This window comes from Pseudorca crassidens, chromosome 4 (assembly GCF_039906515.1).
Source record: "Pseudorca crassidens isolate mPseCra1 chromosome 4, mPseCra1.hap1, whole genome shotgun sequence".
Classification (NCBI taxonomy): domain Eukaryota; kingdom Metazoa; phylum Chordata; class Mammalia; order Artiodactyla; family Delphinidae; genus Pseudorca; species Pseudorca crassidens.
This window is the reverse complement of record NC_090299.1, coordinates 117,896,270-117,914,139: the sequence shown is the minus strand read 5'-3', so window position 1 is coordinate 117,914,139 and position 17,870 is coordinate 117,896,270. Positions and strand designations below refer to the sequence as shown.

The 17,870-nt window shown below is 36.9% G+C and overlaps 1 protein-coding gene across 8 annotated transcripts in view; it reads right to left on the bottom strand.

Moving 5' to 3' along the window:
* ARHGAP24 (Rho GTPase activating protein 24) overlaps positions 1–17,870 on the bottom strand; it is a 771,185-nt gene that overhangs the window by 12,414 nt on the left and 740,901 nt on the right. For all 8 annotated transcript variants that reach the window (XM_067736519.1, XM_067736517.1, XM_067736518.1 and 5 more), the window contains 3 exons: positions 11,100–11,232; positions 10,412–10,485; positions 6,581–6,702 (listed from right to left, as the gene is read on the bottom strand). In XM_067736519.1, coding sequence (XP_067592620.1) covers positions 6,581–6,702; positions 10,412–10,485; positions 11,100–11,232 — 329 coding nt within the window. The remainder of the gene's footprint in view (positions 1–6,580; positions 6,703–10,411; positions 10,486–11,099; positions 11,233–17,870) is intronic.

Here is a 17,870-nt window from a genome sequence, read left to right as displayed (position 1 = left end):
TATGCAAAGCAATCAATGTGATATACCATATTAACAAATTAGGAAATAAAAACCATATGATCATTTCAATAGATGAAGAAAAATATATTGACAAAATTCAACACCCAAAGGCACAGGGAGGTCAATTTGATGCTTTGCGACCGCAAAGAGGGGTGGGATAGGAAGGGTGAGAGGAAGACACAAGAGGGACAGGATATGGGGATATATGTATACATATAGCTGATTCACTTTGTTATACAGCAGAAACTAACACAACATTGTAAAGCAATTATACTCCAATAAAGATGTTTAAAAAACAGACTCTACAGAAAACGAGCATAGAGGGAACCTACCTCAACATAATAAAAGCCGTATATGACAAACCCACAGCAAATACTCAATGGTGAAAAACTGAAAGCATTTCCACTAAGATCATCAACAAGACAAGGATGTCCACTCTCACCCCTCTTATTCAACATAGATTTGGAAGTCCTGGCCATGGCAATCAGAGAAGAAAAAGAAATAAAAGGGAATTCAGCACCACCAAACCAGCTTTACAACAAATGCTAAAGGAACTTCTCTAGGCAGGAAACACAAGAGAAGGAAAAGAACTGCAATAACAAACACAAAACAATTAAGAAAATGGTAATAGGAACATATATATTGATAATTACCTTAAATGTAAATGGATTAAATGCCCCAACCAAAAGACATAGACTGGCTGAATGGATACAAAAAAAGACGTGTGTATATGCTGTCTACAAGAGACCACTTCAGACCTATAGACACATACAGACTGAAAGTGAGGGGATGGAAAGAGATATTCCATGCAAATGGAAATCAAAAGAAAGCTGGAGTAGCAATTCTCATATGAGACAAGATGGACTTTAAAACAAAGATATTACAAGAGACAAAGAAGGACACTACATAATGATCAAGGGATCAATGCAAGAAGAAGATATAACAATTGTAAATATATATGCACCCAACAGAGGAGCACCTCAATACATAAGGCAAATACTAACAGCCATAAAAGAGGAAATCGACAGTAACACAATCATAGTAGGGGACATTAACACCCCACTTTAACCAATGGACAGATCATCCAAAATGAAAATAAATAAGGAAACACAAGCTTTAAATGATACATTAAACCAGATGGACTTAATTGATATTTATAGGACATTCCATCCAAAAACAACAGAATAAACTTTCTTCTCAAGTGCTCATGGAACATTCTCCAGGACAGATCATATCTTGGTTCACAAATCAAACCTTGGTAAATTTAAGAAAATTGAAATCGTATCAAGTATCTTTTCCGACCACAATTCTATGAGAGTAGATATCAATTACAGGAAAAAATCTGTAAGAAATACAAACACATGGAGGCTAAACAATACACTACTTAATAACCAAGACATCACTGAAGAAATCAAAGAGGAAATCAAAAAATACCTAGAAACAAATGACAATGGAGACACGACAACTGAAAACCTATGGGATGCAGCAAAGGCAGTTATAAGAGGGAAGTTTATAGCAATACAATCCTACCTTAAGAAACAGGAAACATCTCAAATAAACAACCTAAACTTGCACCTAAAGCAATTAGAGGAAGAAGAACAAAAAAACCCCCCAAAGATAGCAGAAGGAAAGAAATCATAAAAATCAGATCAGAAATAAATGAAAAAGAAATGAAGGAGACAATAGCAAAGATCAATAAAACTAAAAGCTGGTTCTTTGAGAAGATAAACAAAATTGATTAACCATTAGCCAGACTCATCAAGAATAAATGGGAGAAGACTCAAATCAACAGATTTAGAAATGAAAGTGGAGAAGTAACAACTGACACTGCAGAAGTACAAAGGATCATGAGAGATTACTACAAGCAACTCTATACCAATAAAATGGATAACTTGGAAGAAATTGACAAATTCTTAGAAATGCACAACCTGCTGAGACTGAACCAGGAAGAAATAGAAAATCTGAACAGACCAATCACAAGCACTGAAATTGAAACTGTGATTAAAAATCTTCCAACAAACAAAAGCCCAGGACCAGAGGGCTTCACAGGCAAATTCTATCAAACATTTAGAGAAGAGTTAACACCTATCCTTCTCAAACTCTTACAAAATATAGCAGAGGGAGGAACACTCCCAAACTCATTCTATGAGGCCACCATCACCCTGATACCAAAACCAGACAAAGATGTCACAAAGAAAGAAAACTACAGGCCAATATCACTGATGAACATAGATGCAAAAATCCTCAACAAAATACTAGCAAACAGAATCCAACAGCACATTAAAAGGATCATACACCATTATCAAGTGGGGTTTATCCCAGGAATGCAAGGATTCTTCAATATACACAAATCAATCAATGTGATATACCATATTAACAAATTGAAGGAGAAAAACCATACGATCATCTCAATCGACACAGAGAAAGCTTTCGACAAAATTCAACACCCATTTATGATAAAAAGCCTCCAGAAAGTAGGCATAGAGGAAATTTTCCTCAACATAATAAAGGCCATATATGACAAACCCACAGCCAACATCGTTGTCAATGGTAAAAAACTGAAACCATTTCCACTAAGATCAGGAACAAGACAAGGTTGTCCACTCTCACCACTGTTATTCAACATAGTTTTGGAAGTTTTAACCACAACAATCAGAGAAGAAAAAGAAATAAAAGGAATCCAAATTGGAAAAGAAGAAGTAAAGCTGTCATTGTTTGCAGATGACATGATACTATACATAGAGAATCCTAAAGATGCTACCAGAAAACTGCTAGAGCTAATCAATGAATTTGGTAAAGTAGCAGGATACAAAATTAATGCACAGAAATCTCTTGCATTCCTATATACTAATGATGAAAAATCTGAAAGAGAAATTAAGGAAACACTCCCATTTACGACTGCAACAAAAAGAATAAAATAGCTAGGAATAAACCTAACTAAGGAGACAAAAGACCTGTATGCAGAAAACTATAAGACACTGATGAAAGAAATTAAAGATGATACAAACAGATGGAGAGATATGCCATGATCTTGGATTGGAAGAATCAACATTGTGAAAATGATTATACTACCTAAAGCAATCTAGAGATTCAATCCAATCCCTATCAAACTACCACTGGCCTTCTTCACAGAATTAGAACAAAAAATTTTACAATTTGTATGGAAACATAAAAGGCCCCGAATAGCCAAAGCAATCTTGAAAAAGAAAAATGGAGCTGGAGGAATCAGGCTACCTGACTTCAAACTATACTACGGTCTAGTTTGGTATCTGTATAAAAACAGAAATATAGATCAATGGTACGGGATAGAAAGCCTAGAGATAAACTCACACACACACATGGTCACCTAATTTATGACAAAGGAGCCAAGAATAAACAATGGAGAAAGAGACAACCTCTTCAATAAGTGGTGCTGGGATAACTGGACAGCTACATGTAAAAGAATGAAATTAGAACAGCTGCTGGATTTAAAACTGTAGTAATAATAAGTAAACTCGGTGTTGTTCTAATAAGAAACTAAATAAAAGACAACTATCTACTGAATCATCAATTATGATGGAGTTATGGAAGAAAAAAGACTGAATGAAATTAATGGTATTCTATATCTATCTTTTCTCTTTTAGTAACTTCTGAGCTTTCCCCATCACTGGAATATTAACATGTGAAACATCACTGCTTTTTTTTTTTTACATATTAATTAAAACAATGTATTTATTTTTTTAAAAACAATCGAAGTAAGGAGAAGAGGTACACTGTTCACATTTTTGCAAATACTTTTAATATTTTTAAGACTGACTTATGGATGATAACTGGATTTAATATTTTTAAGACTGGCTTGTAGAAAACTGGATTGTCATATCAATTATGTAGCAATTTAGAAACATCACTGCTTTTTATCACAGTTGTGAACTGTGTGAGGCATTTAATTAATTGAAGAGAGATATCCTCAAGGTCTCCATGATGAAATATGTGAAGAACTATGCCAGTGTATACCTGCCACGATTATAGAGTGAGTGTCAGATCCCTAGAGATTTAGAAATATATTTCTATTACCTTGGAAGGCTTTGCTTTCATCTAGTTTCCAGAATAGTAAATGGCAATCATTTCTTGTAAAGTGACTTCCTTTCAATTTTTATAGCCATTTAGGACAGACTAGCCTGGTAGTAATAATGATGTATGTGTCATTATATGCACTATCTTTTTTTCCTTTTTATTCTCCCCTCTCTGTCATTCTCTTCCTTAGAATGCTAATAAGAAACATGAAGCCGAAATAAATGAGGTCAGAGTGGTTATAATCACCTGTCCATTCTGAAGAGTCCAAGCAGATTTGGGAGTCCCACTGGACTACATGTTCCAACAATTCCCCAGGCTCATATAATTTTATACAGGTTGAACTTAAATACCATATTATGGGACACTTTTTTCATAAGAACTGGATAAGAATTCAATTTTCCTTTGAAGGTACCTAGGCACTTTAAAATACATATGTATGGCAACATTCTATTGAAATGTAGATTCAGGTTGTATTTTTTGCAATACATTACCTTGTACATGTCTCATTTTGCACATGTACAAGATATCTGTGAGGTATATGATAAATTTGGACAAATGACAGTCCTTTAATCACCACCTAATCATTATATAGATAATTCCCTTGTGCCCCTTTGTAGCCAATCCACTATCCATGGCAACCACTGATTTGCTTTCTGTCACTACAGTTTTTTCTTTTCTAGAATTTCATATAAATGCAATTATACAGTATGAAGTCTTTTGTGTCTAGGCATTATTCACTTAGCATAATGCTTTTGTTATTTATCCATATTGTTATCCATGTATCAGTAGTTCATTCTTTTTATTGCTGAGTAGAATTCCATTTCATGGATGTATCAAAATTTGTTCATCTATTCAGTAATTGAAGGACAATTGATCAGTCTTCAGATTGGAGATATTATGGATAAAGTTGACATAAACATTGACTATAAGTCTTAGGGGAACATATGTTTTCTTTTTTAGCACACTGCTTTAATTTGGAAAAAATATCTTTAAATTCTGTTGGACTTTTTTTGCTATACAGTTAGGGGTTTGAAGATAAGTTGGAGTTTTTTACATTTATAGGATTTATTTTGATCCATGTCCTTTTTTTTTTTTTTTTTTTGCGGTACGCGGGCCTCTCACTGTTGTGGCCTCTCCTGTTGCAGAGCACAGGCTCCGGACGCGCAGGCTCAGCAGCCATGGCTCACGGGTCCAGCCGCTCTGCTGCATGTGGGATCTTCCCAGACCGGGGCACGAACCCATGTCCCCTGCATCGGCAGGTGGACTCTCAACCACTGCGCCACCAGGGAAGCCCGATCCATGTCCTTTTGAATTGCATAGTTTCTAATGTGAAACCTTTAGAGCAGTTTTAGGTTTTTAACAGTTTTAGATTCCATTGATGAACCGATATTGACACATTATTATTATTACTAACTAAAGTCCACAGTTTATATTAGAAATCACTCTTTGTGAGATCTGGGTTTTGACAAATGCATAATATCATGTATCCACCATTACAGTATCATATAGAACAATGTTTCATGGCCCTAAAAATCCTTTGTGCTCCAACTATTCCTCCTTTTCTTCCCCAAATCTCTATTGAATCATTGGGATTTCTTTTAAAAACTTTATATAGAGACTGTAACTTTTAACATTATCACCAAGGTAATACCTTTCTGAGGTCTCGATACAATGTCTCAATGTCAGGGTTTTCTACTCTGGTTGTGGGAAACACAATTATTTAAAGCTTGGTGTAAGGCCCAGGAATGGCTCAGAGTACTGATTTCTGGTACTCTCTCCCAGAAAGCAGTGTAGAGTCCTCTAGTGCAAGCATAAATCAATTCTTAGGCAAAGACTTGAGGAATACCCTCTGCAGATCTCTGAACAATCTCTATGTCTAGTTCTCTCTTTTCTGCTGCTTAATGAGTTTTCCATCTTCTAACCTTACTCTTTCAGCTCAGCAAGACCTGCACATCAACAGTACTACTGATGGCCACAGGTAAGAAAAGTACTCAAGCAGTGAGGCCTGCTGGAAATAAACAGAAGTAACAGTTCATTGTGAAAAAGAATTTGAGGCATTTTGTAATATAGAAAACAAGAATTTCTTCATGTTTAACCCAAGGTAAATAAGCAGCATTATCTTACAAAGGCCCATATTTTCTGCCTCTTGAAATTCGTCAAATAAAACCAGAATTAATAAAAATACATTAACTTAAAATAGTAACTATTTGAATTTTCTGAAAATTGCATTGGACTCAAAAAGTGAATTAGATTTTTTCCCATTTTTGTGTGATATTTTGCAGATGACTTATGGAAGTTCCACTTATTCTTATAAAACTCCTAAGGAATCGTTTGGTAAGTTATGTTTAGTAAACTCCAAAAAAAATGTCTGACTCCCAAAGAGGAATTTTTGTATTTGAAGAACTTGAGTTCATGAATGGAGTTACCATGGATTCACTTATTTCCCTAGTTTCCTCATAGGAGAATAGATTCAAGACAACAAAGAGACAGTTCTATTGATGAGGGTGTAAGATAATAATTTACTTACCCTCCATAATGGTCAAAGGATCTTCCACTTTGGGGCGCAGGATATTAGGGCCAAAGACAGTAGCCAAGTTCTGCACACTCATTTTGTTAATTCCTGAATAGGACTGTACTTCATCCAAGAACCTGTTGGGTGCAAGAGTATGAACAAAACACAATGGGATCAAACTTGTTAGTGGAAGAAAATGGGTTATCAGGAAATTTATGAAGTGGAGTACATTCAAAGATGATTATGGACACAAAATTCGTTAGGAATTCAAACATCTCTCTGTCAAATGTGCAGAATGTATATTGCAAATTATTAAGGATCAAACTCATAAGGGATCATATCAAATATCTGCTCTGGCCTGGCTTGGCTTGGTTTCCCTGTCAGTCACAGGAACAAGAGTGTTTGGATAATGCTAATGTGGACTTGAGATTCAAGAATATGAATTTCTTTCCAATCCCTAAATAAAATATTAAATTTATATATATATTTAATTCAAGAACTATAAATAAGATTGTCTGGTACAATCTCTTATTTCAGAGAGGAGGAATCAACTCTCTTTGTGGAGTAATTTGTGAGCTTCGAATTTATAGTCTATTAAAAAATGAGATCAAACATGGTTTAAAATAAAACCTCAGTTCTACTGATATGGAAAATTGCAAGCACAAATTGTTTTAACTTGTTAGGTGTTAACGAATTAGAGGCATGAAATAGCCCTTTCCCCAAATGATTTTTTTTTAAAACATCTTTATTGGAGTATAATTGCTTTACAATGGTGTGTTAGTTTCTGCTTTATAACAAAGTGAATCAGTTACACATATACATATGTTCCCATATCTCTTCCCTGTTGCATCTCCCTCCCTCCAACCCTCCCTATCCAACCCCTCTAGGTGGTCACATAGCACTGAGCTGATCTCCCTGTGCTATGCGGCTGCTTCCCACTATCTCCAAATGATTTTAATAGCAGAGATTGTTTTTGTAATTTTTCAGCTTTTCTTCATTTCCCATCCCCTCTTTGTTTCTACAAGAACTTCTATTAATTCATGGCTTACTGTAAGGCCAACTGGCCCGAGGCAGGGGAACACAATCAGATTCACAGTTTGCATCAGACCGAAACTCTCCGGACCACCCAGTTCCAGAAACTGACCTGGAGACTTTCCGGACCACCCAGTTCCAGGAACTGACCTGGGGACTTTGCACCCGGCCCAGCCTTCCTGCCTTTCGAGGAGCGGGACTAACGGTCCCCCAGGATACCGGAAAAGACCACCAAATAAGGAATACCCTGTGCCCTCCCAGATTCACCACACCCCTTTCCCTTCTTCCCCTATAAAATCTTGCCCAACCCTCGCCCGGGTGCAACTTCTCTGGCCCCTTTCTCTCCGACCAGTGAACCTCGCCCCGGGAGCGCTCCCTAATAAAGCTCACTTGAAGCTTTCCTCTGTTTCGCGGTGCCGTTTGTTAAGATCCGACCTTACACTTACTAATTGTACTAATGAGACAAAGAAGTGATGAAAAAAGTTTTAACCTATTTTATGTGTTATTTAAAATAATATATTTTATTATGTGTCAGTCGTGCTAACTTATTAAACTCTCAAAGCATCTCTGTAAGGTAAATACCATTATCTCCATTTTACAGGTTAGACACATGAGGCACCAGAGAGGTAAGAATCTTCTCCAAGAACACAGAGTTTGCAGAGCTGAGATCTGAATCCAGGTGATCTGACGCTAGATTCTGAACTCTTGATTACTATACCATGAGTTTTTAAAAAGGTGCTGTTTGGGAATCCCCTGGTGGTCCAGTGTTAGGACTCCATGCTTTCACTGCCGTTAAGATCCCACAAGCGTGGCCAAAAATAAAAATTAAAAAGTGCCTATTTCCACATGTTCACTACTGTTATACAGCCTAATTATAGCAAAACTGAAGGGCAAAAAGTCAAACTACTATTTCTTATTTGAAATAGCTGAAATTAAAAGTCTGCTTTAAATGTGTTAAGAGAAGTTAAGGTTTTCTATTGTGGAGATAAAGACTTGCAATACTGTTCTCCAAAAAGCCTTTTTCCCTTTTACTTAAGAGACTGTCATCCTTTTCTTATCCACTACAATAGCTTGAATTAGTTCAAAAACTTGGGATGGAACCCTTCTATGTTAATAAGTCTATCTTATCTGTGAAACTATTTCTTGCTTTTTCAAATTCTGAAACCTAAGGTCTTGTTTGTTTCCTGAATGCTAACCATCACCAGAAAAAGTATGGCAGGAGGTTCTGGAATTCCTACTCAATTACTGTTGACAATGAACTCCACAGTGTCTGGCATGAGTCTTAAACTCCATAGTTCCCAGTCAGCTGTACATTTATCTAATCATGACGCAAAAAACACATGTAAATGATGCACTGTACTGAATTAAAAATTTTAATTTTATTTAAAAATGGACTGGGAAGCTATCGTTTAAAATACTTTACAATGACCTGTAGTGCCAATCATTAATCTCTTTATTTAAATTTAATATGTTTCATGTAAATCAACTATACTCCAATAAAATTAAAAAAAATAAATTTAATATGTTTCAATAGTACATACTTGATTTCTTAAATAGGGGCACAGACATGGTACATAGCATCCCTGACATTAAACATGGTCATTGAGAGAGAGCTTTATGAAGCACAATTATTATTCTAGCAGAATTGAGTTACGATGTTTTTTCAATGAGTCTTGAGAGAAATGGAAAAAATTAATATTAGCATTCACTATATGTATAAATGTATAGGTATATAAAATTTTAAAATATACTTTAATTTTTAAAACAGCTGTGTGAAATATGTGTTTTCACTACCTTTTTACCTATTAGGATCTTTAGTCTCAAAGAGGATAAGAAAATTGCATAAAGACACGTAAGTAGTCAGTGGTAGAATCTGGACTCCTGGGCAGATCTTTCTCATGCCAGGATACACGCTCCTTCTGTTAAACAATGGTACATGGTACAATTATAAACAACCTGGATGGAAGTTCAAAGCAACATATCTTTAATATGTAGAGGCCAGAGAGACTTCAGAAACAGCAAATTACTAAATCAAACAATTTTAGTGCTCAGAGAAACTTTTGAAAACACCTTGTCAAGGGTTTCCCTGGTGGCTCAGTGGTTAAGAATCCCCCTGCCAATGCAGGGGACATGGGTTCAAGCCCTGGTCTGGGAAGATCCCACATGCCGCGGAGCAACTAAGCCCATGTGCCACAACTACTGAAGCCCGTGCACCCTAGATCCCGTGCTCCGCAACAAGAGAAGCCACCTTGATGAGAAGCCCACGCACCGCAATGAAGAGTAGCTCCCACTAGCCGCAGCTAGAGAAAGCCCACGGGCAGCAACGAAGACCCAACGCAGCCAAAAATAAATAATAAATAAATAAATTTATTTAAAAAAAAATCACCTTGTCAAACCTCAGTTTTATAGAGGCCAACACTGGAGGTCAGAGCAGTTAAGTGATTTTTATTCACTGTCAAAAGTAAATTAGTGTCAGGCTAAATACAGTCTTCTTAAATTTAGTTTTGTCTTTTTTTTTTAATTATTTTTGGCTGTGCTGGGTCCTCGTTTCTGTGCGAGGGCTTTCTCTAGTTGTGGCAAGCGGGGGCCACTCTTCATCGCGGTGCACGGGCCTCTCACTATGGCGGCCTTGTTGCGGAGCACAGGCTCCAGACGCACAGGCTCAGTAGTTGTGGCTCACGGGCCCAGTTGCTCCGCGGCATGTGGGATCCTCCCAGACCAGGGCTCGAACCCGCATCCCCTGCATTAGCAGGAGGATTCTCAACCACTGCGCCACCAGGGAAGGCCTAGTTTTGTCTTTAGGACAATTCTTACCTGCAAATATACTTGAGAAGGTTGTAATTGACCACTGGCAAGCTCTTCACCTGCTTTGCTAATCCTTTAACACCCTGAATATAAAGAAGAGAATAAATGTTATCTAAGTGTTGGCCTTGGAATTAAAGCACATGGAAAATGGGCATACAGCCTTTTTTTTTTTTTTTTTAGTTAGTTTCACATATTACCAGTGAAGGATACTGTCTTGAAAACTTGCCACTATCACAGAAAACATTTCAGAAATATTTTCAAAAGATGTAAAAGAATTTCAAATATCTCTGTAAGCACTATTTGTGGAGAAACATGTTTAAGTGAAGCCCTTTTAACATTTTTAACATTTGTTCACAATTGACTGAAAAGGGAAGTTTGCCTTATTTGTAATAAGGTTGTTTGGGGGAAGGAGTAGCTTTAATATAGTGAGAGTCCTTCCGATTTTTAGCATTTGGGTGCAAAGTGGCAAGCAGTGCTGATTTCATTTATTCATCTGTACTTTTCTTTTTGATCAGAGAGAGGATTAAAAATGGGACCTGCGTTGTGTGTGTAAAATCTAAATATGTGTGATGTCAATACTTAGAATAGTGGAAAACAATCCAAGCATGGGACAAAGGAAACTTTACAGATTAAAGACTAAGAACACTGACAAAAAACCCAAACAATAGCTTTTTAAGAAATAAATGCATGGACTTACAGCTTCCTCTTCCTTGCTGAGCAGTTTGGCACAAGACAAAAAATCCTCATACTTGGCATAAGGAATAACCGGTTCTGGAAGTTCTCGGAGATACAGTTTAAGAAGTGATGCCACTGTGTGTACATCTGTGTTGCTGTGGAGGTAGAAGTGTAAAGAGTTTCTATGGAGTGAACTTCATACCGTTTGGTTAGTTTTTTCATCAAGTATACATCTAAGAGTCAGACTTCTAAATGAGTTGACAATTGAATTAGTTGATCCAGCTTTCAAGAAGCACATGCTTGGGTAACACCTATTAGACGCTACCACAGGTGGAAAAGAGAGGGATCCAGAGAGACACTTGGAATCCTCAGTGTGGTTTGAAAATATTCAAAAATGCAAGCATTTTTCTTTTGTGTGTATTTGATGTTAAGCAAAAGTGTTATTTTTCTAAAACGAGAATATATATACCAGATTTATAATAAAATATAATACAATGCACCAAAAAACACCAAATCTACATATGTGTGTCTATATGTATTCAATGTCAAACTTAATTACTTATAGATCCTAATTTCATTTCTTATTCTTTAGAAGATATTGGTGATTGGTTATAGACACCTGAAGTTTAGTATGTTTTAACTGTTTAAGAAAAACTCACTTTGAAGATGATTGATCTCAGAATGATTTCTTGTCTGATATTCTAAGATAGTTGGTGACCCTTACAGTCTTCTAGAAAGAGAAGGGAAGTGCTACAAAAATAAACACTGAAAACTTAACGTGTCCTTTGTGTAAAATTTATTTTTATTCTCTGCTGAATACCAGAGTGATAGGATAATTTACTGAAATATTAATTTATATTTTGTTCTCTGTATCTCTCTGTTAATCCATGAAGATGGCTGACAGTAGAGGCAGGAGGAGGTGGTTGGTTTGGGTTTGTTTTGTTTTGCTTTGCTTTGTTTTGGGGGTGAGGAACAAGAGCGTGGGAAGGAGAGTGGTGGTCAGGGAGTGAAAGGTCAATTGATTCCCAAGAAGTGGGAAGAGTGGTGGTGAGCAAGGTCAGGGATTCTGTAAGTGGTGGGAACAAACACTCCAATCCCAGACTCTGCTGCAGGAAGTGACAAGTCGCTGAGGGGTATTCCTTCAGAAGCTGGGATAGAGGCACCAGAATTTCCTGCCTCAGTGACAATTCTCTTGCCCCAAGGGTGACATAAAAGCAGAGTTGACTTCACAAATCTACATGGGCTGGGACAATGGGCATCTCAGTTCTCAATTTTGGACTCTTAGGTTGATTTCCTCAACTATCTCCTGCATAACCTCTCTGTAACAGGCATTATAGAAAACACAGTGGCTAGGACCCTAAAGCGTTATAAAAAGGAATATTCTAGCCTGCTCATAATTTATAATCTAGTGGGAGTAGGAGATAGAAAGTAGATAATAACACAAGTATATAATTACAAATGTGGTGAGTAGTAATAAGGAAACGTTTGGGGTGCCATCTAATAACAAGAAAGGACTAATTCAGGGGTTGGAGGGCTTCTCTGAAGAAATGATGCTCAGGGTAAGATCTGAGGGGGTGTAAGAATGAACTAAATGAGAGTGAAGAATAAAAGAAGTTATTCCGATGAAAGCAAGGCACGTAAACAGCGCCCAAAGTGGGATGGAGTGTCCTGTCCTTGAGGAGCTGACAAAAGGCTAAGGGAAAAAGAGCTCAGAGAATGAGGTCTGAGCAGAGGGGAGCATCCTCATGGACCATAGGACTTCATCTACCTTGGAATCAGGGCAAGGGCTGAGGTTTTCCATTTTAACATCAGAGTCAGTCAGAGCTGGTATATTGTCAACCTTTTTTCGGATGCTAAAATGATGGAGGTGATCTGATAGGGCCTGTCTTTAATCAATTTTATTCTTTTCATAATTACAGAAATGAATTTTTTCTCTTAAATTTCTGAACCGATAGACAACATAGAGGCCATCTTAAAGGCTAGGAAAGAACACAAAAATCATGTCTCTGGGACATCTTGAAAACTATTCAAGCTCATTAATTTCTAACAATACTTTCCTAAATTTTTTTTAAAAAAGATATATAAAATAGTCTCAATGGTAAAGCAAAAAAAAGACCCTAGTTTTTTTTATTTTCTGGTAAATTGCTATATTTCGTGCAATCCAAAACCCTTCTGTGTTTCTCTTGGTATGTCGTGAAGCACCTGACCCTTGAAGGCACAGTCATCAGCAATAGCAAAACCACAACCTGGGGCAGGATATGCAATGCAATCAAATATTACAATAAATGATTTCCATCTTTTTATTCCACTCTATCCAATCCCCTCTAATCAAACCCAATCCATGACTGGGTCGTTGGGTTGTGTTGCCTTCAAATTCAATGACCATTTTGTTAAAGTTATAGAAAGACACAGAAAGGAATACAAAAATAAAATAAGTATAATTTCAATATATGGTGTATGTTATGTATAATTTGTATGACTATACAAATAGAATATACAAAAATATTTATGAATTAAATGCAATAAATTAATGAAACAATAATGATAAACAAGAAATATTTATTTAGCAAGAAATCTGGTTTAGTGTCTCAACAATGGACTATTCATTATATTGCCTGTCCCCAAGCACAGTGTTTTTAACGTAACTTGCCTGATACTGTATTATTTTGCTTCTAATGAAGTTGAGCTGTAGTACTGAGGACGTTTGAGCACTAGATGGCATGATTGCAAAGTTAAACTAATTGAGATGGTGTGAAAATTGTGAAGGATGAAAGGCTGCAGAATCATTTTTCATCCACCACAATTTTCTGAGCACCAAAGCTGCAGTAATGCTCCAAGAATAGATATATTTGCGCTATGAATCAAGGTAAGAGATGTGGACTATGATGATTATTTTCTTCCTTCTCTAAAGTGATACATTGCATTAGTTTCTAGCATTGTAAGTATATACCCATACACTGTTGGTTATATAAAAATGGTAAGGAAAAAATAACTGAATACATTTTCTTTTTTATTTCAATTAACAAAGGTTATTACATTTTTGGCTTAAAGTATACAACTTAAAATTTTTTGACTGTTTCTGAGGGGCTTTACTAAACTTAGGTTATTTTGTAGAAATAGAGACTTTTCCATTTTCCTAGTGTTCTCATTTTTGGCTTTGTCCTTTCCCACCAAACAGAAGAAATCAATCATTTCCGGGAAGACTTGAACATGTTTGCCAGTTCCGGTTCACCTCAAGAGGCTCACAGTCTGTCCGCCCCAATTGCCAGCATGCTACTCACTGAAAGGGGAAATCTGATGTTTCTCTGAAAAATCTCTTTGTATCTCCATTCTACAAAATAGCAACATTCTGCATCTACCTCTACAGACTTGTATCTCTTACTGAAAACCCACTACTTTGCCTGATTAATATTTGCTTTAGTATGTACAGCCAATTAAGTAGATATCAATGTGACGTGTTAATTGCCCACAGTACCTAGTGGGATGTGCTGTCTTTGCCTCAGAGAAATACATCATGTTCTTCAGCAAAGTGAAGTGAAGTGACTATATTGTAGCAAAAGTTGATGTACAATGGAGAATTAAAATCCCTAAACTGGTTTATAATAATAATAATGACAACAACAATAGCAGCAGCACACATCTACACACATCTCTCCCTGTCTCAAGCCCTCACAGCTGTCCAGTGAGTAGGTCCTGTTATTAACTCCTTTTAGGTACACGAACAGGAAACTGCACTGACAGAACATGCCTTGGGGCTAATTGCTGAGATATGAGAGGTTTTAAAGTCACACTCGTTTGGTAGAAATTCAAAACTACTTGCTAATATAAATTCATTATCCAGACCTCAGGTCTCCTTCACCCACCTGGTGGTAGAATCTGTTTTCAGAAATAAAGATAAATAATCATGCACATCCTATCCAATGATAGCAAAGAGGCAGAGACAGGCCCAGGAATCCTGAGTAAAAGAGCTATCAGACCAGAAGATATTCTGTAGCATATATCCCTTAATTGATCAACATATGGGGTTTGTTTTCACCTTAAATTTGTACTTGGACTTTACTTCTGGATCCTGTAGTTCTTTTTAATCAAACATGAATTCCATGAGACTTTCTATAATTGACTTAGTTTTATATTCTTGAGGGTCTTCCTTTGGTCATTCTGGGATTGTTCTATCATTCACTCACCAAATAGTTGCTGAACACCTACAGTATGTACCACCTCACACCACATGATAGGTGAGACAGAGATGAACAACATAGATCTTTTTTGTCCCCCTTGGGCTTGTATCTCTAACCCATCACCATCAACACGTTTCCATCCCATGCCTCATTTGTTTGACTCCTTAAACATTTTCTGTATTTTTTATCTGCGAAGTCCCTGCCAGGTGTGTGATCTTAAGAAACTTTTTATACTTCCCAGAAATTGCTTGCCTATTTATAATCTATGTACAATATTGGCCCCTTACTAATCCTAACAGGGATAAAGGAGTCTGACAACAATCTGTCTTGCTCATCCTCTAACCCCACCCCTGCCTTCCCTGATAAACAGACTCACACACAGAGATAAGTAGAATGCCACAGTAATTCCAAGTACAATACTACACAGACAAAAACCTTAGAACTTTTAAGCCTCAAAATTAGAAATGGGAATTTTTCACTCTGGATACTCTGCACAGGACACAATATAATCCATTGATTGAAGTGAATAGAATGAATTTCCAGGCACCCCACAGGGAGTTATTAAAGATATTGTGAAGTTCTTTGCAACACACACAATGAGATAACCTAAAATTTGCTTGGAACTAAGAAAAAATAATGTCATATCTATCAAACTCTGGGAAGAACATATATGAGACTGAAAACATTCAGCAGCATTACCAAGATGAAGCCTGCCACCAAACTGTCTTAAACAACATGGAGTTCTGTGCACCAAATTCACCAAGACATAGAAAAGCAAATCCAAAGGCAGTAGGCAGTTCCAAACTAAACTAAACATTTACAAGAAAAGTCTGGTTCTGTTGTAACTCATTTTTTATATATCTGTCAAAAATGGTATACTTTTTGGCAGTAAAATTTGAATCTGGTTAAACTGTCATGGCTCACTGTAGTTATGTAAGTGTCACTGCTGAATTATATACAACACAAAAGGGCAGTTTTATCTGTCTGGACTACACTGAATTAGTGCTTGTCTCAAAGAAGCCTCCTGGTTTAAAAGCAATGATGGCAGAGAACAGCAAGACAACCCTTACTATGGAATGAATTGTTGTCTCCTCCAAATTCATATGTTGAAGGCTCAGCCTCTGATGTGATGTGATGGTATTTGGAGATGAAACCTCTGGGAGGTAATTAGGGTTAGATGAAGTCATCAGGGTGGGGCTCTGGTTTGACGGGATTAGTGCCCTTATAATAAAAGACACCAGTAAGCTTGCTCCCTACCGCCTTGCTCCCATGCACATGTAGGAGGAAAGGCCATGTGAGCACAGGGTAAGAAGGCAGCCATCTAGAAGTCAAGAAGAGAGCCTTTACTAGAACCCAACCATGCTGGCACCCTGGTGTCAGGCTTTCAGCATCCAGAGCTGTGAGAAAAATAAATTTCTGTTGTTTAAGCCACCCAGTCTGTGGTGTTTTGTTATAGCAGATACACCAAATCTGCATCTCATGAGCTTACCTATAAAACCATGCCAGAGTACTAGGTAATGAGATGTCATCAGAAAGATAGAAACATGCTTTCAGATAATGTAGATTTATGGAAATATTGTCAGATTGACCAGCGTGACATAGAAGAAAGTGATTCTCAACCTTGGTTGCACACAGGAGTCACCTGGAAAGTTTTTCAAAATACTGATGATTGGGTCATGTATATTCTGATATAATTGGTCTGGGTGAAGCCTGGACATTGAGATTTTTTAAAGCTCCTCAGTTTTCGTATGTTGCCAAGGTCAAGGGATATTAATATAGAACATGTATTTGAGGTTGAAAACTTCCAAATAAGGAGGCAGTTCTAATGTGTAATGGTCACAAGTTTAAATCTGGCTACTCTATCATCCGTTGGCGCTGACTAGTTACATACTTATCTCTCCAGTGTTCATGATGGAAGAGGTGGGAGGAATGCTGGTGGGGAGATGTTGTTCATGCTTAAACCAAACTGTTACATTGACATTTTCTTTCCTACTTCTAGGATGACTTATATGTATGTAATTACTTATGTGTATATAGACTCCCCCTTTAAAACGCTAGCTAATCACATAAAAAGAGTATTTGACAGTTTTATATACAATGCAACATACCATACACACACGCATACCCTTATATGCGTATAAGATACTCAAAGTAACAAATAAAATGCCCTGTTGTGTAGCTGAAGGAAGAGATTCCTGTGAGCAGTCTGAGTTTCGTGATTCTACATCATAGATCCCTCAAATAGAAAGTAACTACAGCCCCAAACTGAAAAAAAAAAATTCATGGATATTCATCCATTTGCTACTTCTGACAAATATTTCCCCTGGGTAAGTCTCTCATTTCATTGTTTTCTTGTCACCTCACTCACCTTCTCCTAGTCAGCTCCCAAGCTTTTCTTCCTCTGCTGGCTTCTAAGTATTATTCTCATTGACTCTGTGTACATACCCTGGCTAAATCCCTAAGTTCGATGATCACTTTTCTACAATGACTACAAAGTATACATCTCCAAACCAGACCTTTCCACTGAATTCTTAGACGTTCCATACACACTCTGAACTCCATATAAACAAAGCTGGACAACAACAAAAACCTTGCAATAAAATTATTCCTCCTTT